This window comes from Eptatretus burgeri, chromosome 14 (genome assembly GCF_056783735.1).
Source record: "Eptatretus burgeri isolate ZD-2024b chromosome 14, Ebu_testis_v1, whole genome shotgun sequence".
Taxonomy (NCBI): Eukaryota; Metazoa; Chordata; class Myxini; order Myxiniformes; family Myxinidae; genus Eptatretus; species Eptatretus burgeri.
The window spans coordinates 53,051,267-53,064,739 of record NC_140974.1 but is presented as its reverse complement, the minus strand read 5'-3'; the positions used below and the strand labels follow the sequence as shown (position 1 = coordinate 53,064,739).

At 44.8% G+C, this 13,473-nt stretch overlaps 1 protein-coding gene across 2 annotated transcripts in view; it reads right to left on the bottom strand.

Moving 5' to 3' along the window:
- Positions 1-13,473, bottom strand: part of LOC147013216 (MYND-type zinc finger-containing chromatin reader ZMYND8-like) — a 69,421-nt gene that overhangs the window by 39,260 nt on the left and 16,688 nt on the right. For both annotated transcript variants that reach the window (XM_085854855.1, XM_085854856.1), the window contains one exon: positions 109-186. In XM_085854855.1, the coding sequence (XP_085710981.1) occupies positions 109-186 (78 nt within the window). The remainder of the gene's footprint in view (positions 1-108; positions 187-13,473) is intronic.

Sequence of the window (13,473 nt, the reverse complement as noted above, 5' to 3'; positions counted from 1 at the left end):
GAGGAGGATTTTAAAATCACATTTAGGTGTATTCACCAGACAAACAAAAACCCTCATATTGACACTTAAATACACTTAAGGCTCACTACTTCTGGCCCAGATACTCACACAAGGCTCACAAAACCAGTTGTCTTGTTGGCGGCAAGCAATAAGATAACACTCCGGGCAGGCTTCAATATCATTCACCTGAGAATATGAGTACATGGACAGTCAAATAGGGCTCACATTGAACTGAAAGAATGACATCGATACGTATGAAAGTCTCAAAACCTGATACAAATCACTCAGATGGCAATTGGGAGGGAGCTTCGTTTCATTTTGTGTTATGCAAACAAAAAAAAGACCGAGAGCAAACCCGGTCTCAGGCAACGTTTCACCAGCTTCACAGCCGACTTCCTCAGGCACAATACACCCCAAGCCTCGGCACGTGTCCGGTTTTTATTTCGATACGACCAGTCACGCGCTGGTGCTCGAGGTATGGAGGAGTGCTTTTTTTATTTTCATTTTGAAAAAGCAAAATAAACGTCAAATCACATCATTGATGGGGTGCTCTGCTCTTTTTATGTCCGCCACCGAAGGTGAAGGAGGTTGTGTTTTCACCCCATTGTGTCTGTCTGTCTGTTTGTTTGTTTGTGTGCAGGATATCTCAAAAAGTTGTCGACAGGTTCAGAATGTGACAAGGACGAACTGATTAGATTTTGGTGAAGATCCGGATGGGGATCCAACTACTGAAATTTTTTCGGTGATTCTTCACCATCGAGAGATAGTGAAATACCAATATATAGCACGATATCTCAGAAAGTTGTGGACGGATTCACACGAAACTTGGTGGACAGGTTGGATGTGTGTGGCAAGGACTAATCTATTCGATTTTGGTGACGTTTGTAAAGATTTGGTGAAGAAGAGACAAAATCCACGGCGATGCTCACCATAACAGTCAGGATGTATAATATAATATCTGATGTATAATTTGCATCGTCGTCTCCCACCAAACTCCCCGGAATTGTAGGCCGTCGCTCAGATAACTCCGCAAACTGGCGGGTCGTTCAACCGACCGTGGTCACCAATATCTCCACTGCCTAGCGTAGGGTCAATTTGTCTATAACCAATTTACCTAATTAACTACGCGATTTCGACTACCGGGGAAACCACGCCCAAAGCACGTCTTGCTCGAACCGGGTCACTCTACCGACTGCGGTAGGGTTCCAACTACCGACGACAAACTCTGGTTCGGGTGCAGCCGAGCGGAAACTGCCAAAGCCGTGCCGGCTGGAATTAACGGATTATCATGGATAAAACCCTGCCGAAATTCAGATCCGAACCATGCGGACCAATTCAAGAAGGGACGGAAACGGACTGGGAACATTTCTAGCAAGTTTTATTTACAGTAAATGAAGACACAAAGCAAGACTTAACGCGAATATGCAAGAAGTATTTACAATGCTCCAAAACACTTATTCAGTTCTACTTAAAGAGGGGCCCACACGCAGACACACACACAAATGAAAAGAAACCCAGAGTTCTTTATTGGACCCTCGCAGCCAAGGAGAGAGACAAGCTGTAGTTCAGAGTTCGCTTGGATACCTGGCCGTCGGAGAAAGGGAGTACTCCATGTTGCGGCACCTGACAATGGTCGCTGGTTTGGTCGCCAATCACACATGTGGGACTCGAGGTTCGTGGCGGAGCTCGGGTGGTGAATAGCCGGGGTCCACGGAGGGAGCGTCGGGGTTGCTCTTTCCTTACTTGTAGAGGGCCAGCAGAGACACATTCGCTACCTCGACCACCTTGCCCAAGAGCCCACAAAGGTTTATTTGTGTTTTGTTCGCCAAAAGGTCTGAGAGTTGTCTCCAGAGTGAAAATGTCTAGAATTTGAATATGCTGGTCTGATAAAAATCCACTTCAACAGTTTTCCACAAATCACGTTTTTATAGGGGTACCCTATAATTTCACGTGAACACATTTAGTTTTGTAAACGTTCCGAACGAACTTTATAAGTAATTAATTTTGACTCAAGCCCAATAGCGACACCCAAAAATGAGATATCATGCTAAAGCTTATCGTTGGCCAGATTATATGAACTATTCTGTTTCTCAATTTGACTTCAAAAAAGTTGGATTAGCCTGATTTCAATGATTAACCCCAATTTTACTTACCGGCACATTTTATCATCTTAGGTTTTTTTGTGTATTTTTTCCAATCCTGAAGTTTTCAAGAGGATTATTTATAAAACAAATGTACTATTTTGAAGAACTATCATTTCCCTTTCCTATGCAAAAACAATCACACAAAACGGTTTATATTTTGCAGAGTAATGACTAAAAGAGTATACATGGGATTACTTGTAAAATATCATAGTTTTCGAGATTTACACAATTCTCAAGCAAAGTGATTCGTTGCAAAATATTGTTTCATATTGATATAGTGTCTATACTACCTCAATGTTCTTTGCAAGTGGAAAAGTTCTTGTCTGAGTAGTATACCCAGATAATTGGTTATTTGGTATACTCTATTATCAGTGAAATAGATGGTCGGACGTCAGTTTCATTTTTTTTGTTGCACAAATGTGACATACTCTAACTATAGCAGATGGATGTATAATATTCTATCTTCTGTTGACCAGACTACAATGTTTATGTCTAGCACGTGTATTCTCTGGATAATGAATGTAGTTGGTGGTGGTAAAATAGCATTTTTTTTTCAGATTCACCAACAGCAAACAAAATGACATCAAAATGTACATACATTCTCCATATTCACGGTAAAACTACCGAAGAAGTCAAACCTTTCGACAATACATGGCGGAAAGTGAATTCTGTTCATGAAAAGAGACAATCCACAGTAAAAGACTCAAAGTATTTCAGAATAAGCCTTCCTGCTGAATATGACCAGACAAATGGTTATCACAAACAGTGCTACAAAGGTTTCACCGCACTGTCCATTGCAAATGTGGAACAAGATTCAGCTGGCCCATCATGATCACATGTACTGCGTTCTGAAGTTGAACACACAGAGGGAAGTTCTACAGGCATCTTTGAAAAAAAGTGCCTGTTCTGCAATTGCATCACCAAGTCACTTGGGAAAGGCAAGCGGGAAGTGTTGGGGGACCTGTATGATTGACATGGGTGGAGGAAAGCATAAAAAAAATGCAGCTGATCTTGCGCAAGATAACGTGATGCTTGCAAAGCTAAGAGGTCTCGACATGAAGGCAAAGGAAGTATGATATCACCACTCCTCCAGGAGAAATTACATACACCATTGCCAAACCACAGTACAGAAAGATGACGACATGATGTCTTCAAAGTTGGCCGCTCACAAAGCAGCATTCCAGGAACTCCAGAAGCATATCGATGTAACCTTGGTGTCAAATCAAGGAGCAGAATACTTGTCATCATTGCACATGCGCTACCTCACCTTGCTTGGAGACAATGAGACGACATATCCCGCTAGAAGCTTGGCCGACAAGATCCTGAAAACATATCCAAAGGAACTGACCAGTCATTGTGTAAGTCGCAAGACGGGGACAATCATACATAATGTTAACCTCAGTGAAGATGCCGCAATCAGGCGTGCCAATTTTGATGATCATGCAGTACAAGAAGTTGCATTCTACCTTCGGTCCCTGATATTGAAGGTTCAAAGCGCACAGGATGACTTACCAAGGCCAATCACAACGGAAGCGTTGGAAGTAGGACAGGCAGACCCTACTGCTGCTGTCCTTGAGTTCTTCAGGGTGCTATACACAGGATCAAACAAGCCGCCTTGGGACGAACGCATTGAGAGACTGGTGAAATCTGTATGATGATGTGCTGCACGTCACAACTAGGGCCAGAATAAAACCAGGGAAATACCTCTGCATGGAACTCGCTTTAAAAAGTATGACAGGAAGCAAGAAAGTTGTTGAGATTTTGAATCGATTTGGACATAGTGTCGGCTATCACACAGCCGAGGCCCGAGAGACCGAATTAGCCACCGACATATCTGGTCGTAAATGTACCACATCCGATGGAATCACCCAAATAGTCTGACTTTGTACCAGTTTAGCATGGGACAATTACGATGAGCTAACGGAAACACTGTCAGGCGGCGGAACCTTGCATGATACTGGAGGTATCTGCTATCAGAACGAGCTGAACATGACACTGGACCAGTCACCCGAAGAACCTCCCTCCCAGTGACGGCTAACTTTAGTTGACACTGTTGGGACACAGAGTTATAGTTCGAAATGAGTATTCCACCGAAAGGAACACACTTTGGAACCATATCACAAGAAACCTAAGATGACAGTCTTTCAGTATGCAGTCAAAGCATAACAAGACCAGTAGACCACGGCATCTCCCTGACATGGAATATAGAGATATATTCTGGATGATGAGCATCGCACTCGACAAAACACCATTCTGGACAAGTTGGAACTCGCTTGTCACAGAAAATCCACTCCCCAGACAGAGAATTGCCGACATGGAGAACTTGAATATCCCTCCGACTCGGCTAGACGTAGTGGCAGAAACGCTACGACTATCTCAGCGGGTTTCTCAGGAATGTAGAGAGGACTTCGTCGTGGTTCTGTTGTGCTACGCAGGTGCCGCACACGACTGGACAAACGTATGGATGGATGTTGGACTCAGCAGTAACAACACCAGGCGATACATCAGTATTCGCAAACTGGTTGATGAATTGGAGTCGACTGTCCTGCAAGCACTTCTGGGACTTCATGCATGAACTGGTACCGACTTCACAGCATCCGCCATGAACAAAGGAAAACAGAGACCCCTTGACATCATGATGAACCACGAAGAGTTCATCTCAGCATTTGCCATGCTAGGGGAGCACCACAATGTGCCTGATGAAACAGTTTCGACAATTGAGCATTTTGTATGCTCGCTGTATGGGAAACACAACTTGCTCAGAGTTGACACTGCCCACTATGTTATGTTTCAACACACATATGCACCAAGACAGCTGGGGGATTTACTGGAGAAGATCAAGGGTGTAAACCCAAGCAGCATGCTGCCTTGTCGATCCGTTCTGATCAAGAAAATCAAGAGAGCAAATTATGTTGCCTCTCTGTGGAAGAAAGCTGCACGTCAAGATCCATCTAGCTTATGTGGCCAGCCGTGCCAACACGGATGGAACCTGGTTGATGGAAGCTACGCAATCGATTGGTTTGATGGTGATCAGATGCCACGCCATATCAGCCAGATCCTCAGTGAAAAGGAATCAGTCATTGAATCAGAGGACGACAAGGATGTGGAAATGTCGCACGTAGAACTTTTGTATGGATCAGATGAATCGGACGTGGACGACGATGATTGGAGATGAGCAAAATGGAAACCTCATTGTGTGATGACGGTTCAGATACATTCATGGATTCATTATAAAACCGAAGATTACCAAGACACTTATCCAGATCTACAGGAACATATTGAACAAAAGTCAATAGATTTACATGCTCATTTTCCAAACTTCTCAACACATTGCTCTTAATACACATGGATGACAACCATTTCATTTACGAGACAGATATATCTGATTATCATGATTATGTTGTTATACATTGTTAGAATTTTGTCATATTATGATAATGTCAATAAATCACTATATTGTAATTAAAACGTAGCCTCGACTTATTTTACATTTACATGAATATTCCAAGAATCATTGGAAATTGCGATATTTTACAAGTAACCCCATGTATACTGTTTTAGTCATTACTCTGCAAAATATAAACCGTTTTGCGTGATTGTTTTTGCATAGGAAAGGGAAACGATAGTTCTTCAAAATAGTGCATTTGTTTTGTAAATAATCCTCTTGAAAACTTCAGGATTGGAAAAAATACACAAAAAAATATAAGGTGATAAAATGCACTGGTAAGTAAAATTGGGGTTAATCATTGAAATCAGGCTAATCCAACTTTTTTGAAGTCAAATTGAGAAACAGAATAGTCATAGAATCCGGCCAACGATAAGCTTTTAGCATGATATCTCATTTTTGGGTGTAGCTATTGGGCTTGAGTCAAAATTAATTACTTATAAAGTTCGTTTGGAATGCTAACGAAACGAAATGGGTTCACGGGAAATTATACGGTACCCCTATAAAAACGCGATTTGTGGAAAACTGTCCAAGTGGATTTTTTTTTTTATGAGACCAGCATATTAGAATTCTACAGACATTTTCACTCCAGAAACAACACTCAGACCTTTTGGCGAACATAACACAAATAAACCTTTGTGGGATCTTGGGCTAACCCCTTCAGAACAGCAAAAACCCTTTCCTGACAGCTAAAACTCACCAAAACTCCCCAAGACCCCAAAAAGACCCCAAATAGACACCTGCTCAGAGAGTGCTCGGGAATTTATGGACCTCCCTCAGCGGGGAGGGGCCTTGGTGAACACACCTCGCTGTCCGCCTTTGATTGGACAGGGTCCCACGGCATACCTTTCCGGGGCAGGGCCTTGGCCCCTGCCGGGAAACCCCAGCCACTCTTCTACGCGGGTTCATACTTGACGAGTAACAGTATCCACGCTGCAACAGCCCCTGCCGGGAAACCCCAGCCACTCTTCCACGTGGGTTCATACTTGACGAGTAACAGTATCAATGTTGCAAAGGTTGTCGTGAAAGAGTTTTAACGTTCATGGGAGCCGAGAAACCGGAACCGCGAGATCTTGCCTTGGCACGTCACGGTGCGAGAAGGCAGCTGGTTGGTGGTGGATCATGATGGGCCGAGGGGTCATGCAGATGGGATGGTTGTTCGATGGCTTGTTGGAGGGTTCGTTGGATGTAAAGATTTAATAACCTAACTAAAAATAAATCGCAACGCACGCCTTTGATTCTACCACGAGACAAAAGGAAGGGGATCTGACTACACACATACTTAACGACACATCTGACTTTTGGGACATCTGTATGTTGAATGCAAATGGTTTCCAGATCCGTAACACTACCCCCCCCACCCCTTTTTATAGACTCGACCCGAGTCGTAAATTTTCGTGTGACATGCAGGTGTAGGTTTCCCCCAAGTATGTTTTGCCCACGGATCTCTGAGTACGACATTTGGAATACATGTCCCAAAAATAAATAACCTAGTGTGTTGCGTAACTAAACTAACAGACTCATTCAGACAACTGAACTATATTGCCAGCACTAAACAAACAACAGGTGTGTTAAAATTATGTACAGTCCTAATATTTACACTACCATGGCTCAGGACCTGTGACTTCAGGAGAGAAAACACAGGAAAGTTAACATTTGTGGGTGAGTGCACAGCAGGTATTGATGGTCAAACGTCTTTATGGCCTTCAAACGTCCCTTGATTGTCGTTGAATTCTTCTTTTTCTTTCAGTTGCTGGAGGCAACTCACCCTAACACGGCAGGCCATACGACGTCTCACAGGCAATTTGAACCAGCCTTTATGCCACAAGATCTCCGGGCTGCTCAGTGCAGTCCCCGGTCCATTTCAACTGGCCTACATGCAACAACAAGGTATCCGGGCTGCTCAAATGCATTCCCCAGGAATGCGGCGACCTGCAGGGCAGTCCTTGCAAAACAGTTTCAGAGATGATCCTGGAGCACATGGCGAGAGTGGATGACAATGAAACAAAGGCATGGGCAGGTATGGAGGCAAGGCAAAGGCAGGCAAAGCATGGCATGGAAAACGCAGACCAGGCAAGATGCAGTACAAGAGAAGGTCGGCACACGAAGCTTGCCAGCCTCGGTCTGGTCTCGTGAGGTTGTGCAGTGGCGCCGGCCGGTCTGAAAACGGGCTCGGACCTACCCTACGGTCTCCCCCCAACCTATCGCCTCTGCCTGTCGTTGTCCATACCCACCCCATTTGCTTACAACAAAAAAACAACGAAATTTAGACTATTTTTATTTGTATTTATTTCTTTATATATTTATTTAATAATTTTATAATTACGTGCGTCCCTAGCCCCTTTGTTGTCTTTGTTCGGCGAACCTGTCCTGACCGTCTATCCCCAATCCCTAAGATACTTTTTTTGAGGGGATTGAGGAAGAGACTAGTGAATCTGTCTCAAGGCCCAATGCAGCCTCGGAACAGCTCCCTCAGATTTCAGCAATTTCCCAAGGTGTGTCCAGCGGCCCACGGACAGCAAAGGGATGGATGGTGCGAAGGGGTACTCGTTTCCTATCTATCCAAGCATTTATTAAACGTTAATCTATCCCCGGGGCTTTTCAAGATGCCTGTCTCTTTAAACTATCGGTTCTAGAAACCATGATTCCCGTCGCCTGTGTTGGTGTTCGTTATTAATTTGGGCCTGGCCCGCAAATTTTCTCTCATGCTCTTGCACAATTTCGTGGCTGGGCAGTGTGGCTCCATTGGCAGGGATACCCATCTGCCGAACTCGAACTGTGGCACCCCGGGTCGCTGAGGCTGTCTCCCAGCCTACCTACTCCGTATGAACGTGGGGAATACCCCTGGCAGAGTCCCCTTCAATGCCAACGTGGCATTTTGGTGCTCCGGGTCCCGTTTCCGTGGGCTGCCCATGTCCATTACACTAACTCGGTCCCTTGGACCTAAGGCCTACTCTGGCCGACTACTTTATGAGACAGGACTTACCAAGAGCCCTCTACTTAGAAGTAGGGCCCCAGGGGGCCCTCTACGCAGTGCGCACATTTCCACAGCCACGCTCCCAGCCGGTCAATAGACTCCTGCACCCTACAAAAAAGGTTTTGTGCCTTCATTCAACAACAACAACAAAACGACATCCAATTGGTTAATTTAACTTCCCCACTAACTAACATTACACTAACCCCGGGTTCCCTTGGGTGGGATTCACCCCTCCCCCCCAATCATTCATTCGCACCATGCATTCCACATTCACTCCACTCACTCAGGCCCGCTGACCCACATTATAATTCTTCCTGAATTATTATGGCATCACTCGTCGCCTCGACCTCCGCCCGTCGTCATCGCGGTCCGATCACCATCCACACTCCCCCTTGACTCGGTCGTTTCCCCACGTGGTGTACTGATTCCATCCGCCATTTTCCGGTCCATGGTCTGCATTTCGCCTTTCACCTTTACCAACTCCGCCTTCATTTCCTCCTGGTCCGCCTTCATTTCCTCCTGGCCCGCCTTCATTTGTTCTTGTAAGCTTATCCCCATGCTTTGCATTTCACCTCTCAGTGTTTGCAGATTCGCATCCATTCTTTGCGTATTTGCATCCATTTGGCTTCCCATGCATTCTTCAATTTTTTTGCAAATTCGCATTCGTTTCGTTTTTCATGTTTTGCGCATTCGCATCCATTCTTTGTAAATCCCCTTTCAGTTGGTTTTGCATGTTTGCCAGTATTTCCACCAACTGGCTCAAGTCAATTGGCGCTGGTGGAGCCGATCCGCCACGATAGGGTGCGGATCCGTTTGGGATCGTTCGGTCCTCTGGGAGGGAAATTTGATGTAGGGGGTGCTCATGCACCGCCGCTGCCGCCCCCAATGTTACCTCCGCATTTGGTTGCAGGGAAAGGTCTACCTGCCCGGTGTTGTCCTGAGCCATGGGTTCTTCTAACGTTAATTCCAAACCCACCTGTACCAGTCCATCTTGGTCCGCCATGGTCCGTGCTGAGAGTTAAATAAAATTTTACTGCTCTTAATTTGGAGGGAAGTGGGGGGGGGGTGAGGTTGCTCAGCACACCCCTGGTCCAAATCCCATAATTTTCTCTATGGGGCGGAGGGGTTCAAATCCTGCTCCATACATCAAACTGTTGTGGATTCGAACCCAGCAAATTTTCTATGGAGGCGGAGGGGTTCGTACCCTGAGGTAGCCCCTGAGGGTTCGTACCCTGACACCAAACTGTTGTGCGCCGGGGGTCGGTGGTGAGAATGACCACAAGGTGGGGGAGGTTTGCGTCATCTCCCACCAAACTCCCCGGAATTGTAGGCCATCGCTCGGATAACTCCGTGAGCCGGCGGGTCGTTTAACCAACCGCGGTCGCCAATATCTCAACCGCCTAGCGTAGGGTCTATTTGTTGAAAACCAATTTACCTAATTAACTAGGCGATTTCGACTACCGGGGAAACCACACCCTCGGCACGTCTTGCTCGAACCGGGTCACTCTACTGACTGTGGTAGAGTTCCAACTATTGACTACCAACTCCGGTTCGGGTGCAGCCGAGAGGAAACTGCCAAAGCCGTGCCGGCTGGAATTAACGGATAATTATTGGGGATAAAACCCCACCTAAACTCAAATCTGAACCATGCTGGACCAATTCAAGAAGGGACGGAAACAGACTAGGAACATTTCTAACAAGTTTTATTTACAGTAAATGAAGACACAAAGCAAGACTTAACACGAATATGCAAGAAGTATTTACAATGCTCCAAAAACACTCATTCAGTTCTACTTAAAGACGGGCTCACACGCAGACACACACACAAATGAAAAGAAACCCAGAGTTCTTTATTGGACCCTTGCAGCTGAGGAGAGAGACAAGCTGGGGGTTAGAGTTCGTTTGGGTACCTGGCCGTCAGAGAAAGGGGGTACTCCATGCTGCGGCACCTGACAATGGTCGCTGGTTTGGTCCCCAGTCGCACGTGTGGGACTCAAGGTTCGTGGCGGAGCTCGGGTGGTGAATGACCGGGGTCCACGGATGGGGCGTCGGGGTCGCCCTTTCCTTCCTTGTAGAGAGAGGGCCAGCAGAGACACGTTCGCCGCCTCGACAACCCCTTTGTAACAGCAAAAACCCTTTCGTGACAGCAAAAACCCACCAAAACTCCCCAAGACCCCAAAAAGACCCCTGCCTCAGAGAGTGCTCAGGAACTTATGGACCTCCCTCAGCGGAGAGGGGCCTTGGTGAACACACCTCGCTGTCTGCCTTTGATTGGATAGGGTCCCACGGCATACCTTTCCGGGGCGGGGTCTTGGCCGCTGCTGGGAAACCCCAGCCACTCTTCCACACGGGTTCATACTTGACGAGTAACAGTATCAATGCTGCAACGGCCTCTGCCGGGAAACCCAAGCCACTCTTCCACGCGGGTTCATACTTGACGAGTAACAGTATCAATGTTGCAAAGGTTGTGGTGAAAGAGTTACAATGTTCGTGGGAGCCGAGAAACTGGAACCGCGAGATCTTGCCTTGGCACGTCAGGGTGTGAGAAGGCAGCTGGTTTATGGTGGATCGTGATGGGCCGAGGGGTCATGCAGATGCGATGGTTGTTCGATGGCTTGTTGGAGGGTTCGTTGGATGTAAAGATTTAATAACCTAACTAAAAAGAAATCACAACGCACGCCTTTGATTCTCCCACGAGACAAAAGGAAGGGGATCCGACTACACATATACTTAACGACATAAATGACTTTTGGGACATCTGTATGTTGAAAGCTAATGGTTTCCAGATCCGTAACAATATACTGTATATATATATATATATATATATATATATATATATATATATATATATATATATATATATATATATATATATATATATATATATATATATATATATACACATACATACATACATACATACATACATACATACATACATACATACATACATATATATATATATACACATACATTCCTCCCGTGCTGTTCTAGCCGAAGAGACTGCATAAAGCAATAATGAAAGGCGACGCAAGGTGAGCCCTTTTCCGTTTAAAACCCTTCGCAGAGTTCCTCCACAGCTGTAATCCAATACAATGGAACCAATGGAATTGTACTCTGTACAGAGCGTCGGTGCTGCCGAAGAAATCTCCTTGGCTATTGAGCACAATCCTGGATGTGTCGACAGCTGTAAAGACGTTCACAAATGGTACATACATGACAATCCCAATGCTCCACACCCCCTCAGCTGCCGGATCGGTTACATCGCTTGCTTGCGAATCATCAGCGACAGCAGAGACAGAAACATGTACCAATGAGGCTCCCAAGCATGTACCATGTGTAAATGTCAAAAGCAGTCAACAATCATATTCCCAGTCTGAGCACATATATATATATATATATATATATATATATATATATATATATATATATATATATATATTTTACACACACACACACACACACACACACACACACACACACACACACACACACACACACACACACACACACACACACACACACACACACACACACACACACACACACCAATACCCCACATGAGCGGCAAACTCGATGAACTGTGAAACTCGATCAAATAATACTTGTGGAAAATGTAATCACTTTGTACCTTTCTGTTTCCAAATGTTTGAGTTATGTTCAATTCACAAATTTTGTTCCATCACTGCTCAAGAAGCATTCACAGCTGAGTCTGATCTTCACCACTTTTGTTTTGAAGGGTTCTGGATTCAGCAATGGAGGAAAAAAGTGAGTAATTTGGGCTGTTATGGGAGAGTTGTCGTCAGGTATCGACACAAGAGATTCATTTCTTTAATGCATCAAGTTTTGGCTCCTCAATTTCATCATATGCCTGCTTCTTCTTCTTCAACTCATCCATATGCAATTATTACTTGGAGGTGACACTGCTGGCATTCATCAGATGATTGTAATCACCACTTTGTCCAACACTGCTGATGTACTTCATTATAACTCCTCTGATTAGCACAGTTCTCTGCGACCCATTTTATATCTCTACTTCCTTAATGATGGAAACATCTCTCTGGACAGCAGCTTCTCCATGACAATGCGGTACACTTCCACGTATGATGGTATTTAGTGCATCAGCTAGGGGGGTCCTCATGTGCAAAAAAAATGTACCCTAAGTTACCAACTGGAATTTTGAAGTTGATCACTTCCCTTAACAGAAAAACTTGGTTACCATTTCCATAACCCGGCAATAAGTGCGAAAATGGTGCCTCTTTTTGGGGGTTCCAACGGAAATTGTAGGGCCAATTATTAGGGGTAGTGGAAATGAAAACCACTGCTACTTTGCAGTCTTACATCCTAAAAACACAAACTACCCCTCAAAATGTCCGTCATGAGACCCTCTTTCATATGATATGCAAATTAGGTTCATTGGTTCAAGAATCAGGTCACGAGAGGTCAAAAGGTCACAAATTTGGGTCAAGTGAAAATCTGACCTATCTCTGAAACTTGTCCAACAGAACATCCCGCATCCATATTTTACCCTCTCTGAAGGTCTATCCCATCACCATAGGTGCCAAGGAACACAATCATATGAATAAAGTGGAATTTGTTGCAATAAAATGAAAACAGCACAGAATGGAAAGAGTCGACTTTCAATCTGATCACTTTTTGGCCACCGCTTGAACAATTTCCTGTTGGGAACTTAAATGGTTATTATGTCACGCCCGTTCACCCTAGATAGATAAATTAACCCTTAAAATGGTTTGCCTTAGAATACCCTTCCATATGATATTACCTTTATGGAGATTGGGTCAATAATTAGGTCATTAGAGGTCAAAAGGTCACAGAAATTGGGGTCAAGTGAAAATTTCTGTGGAAAATGCCCAACAGCACATGCCAGATCCATATTTTTGTCCTCT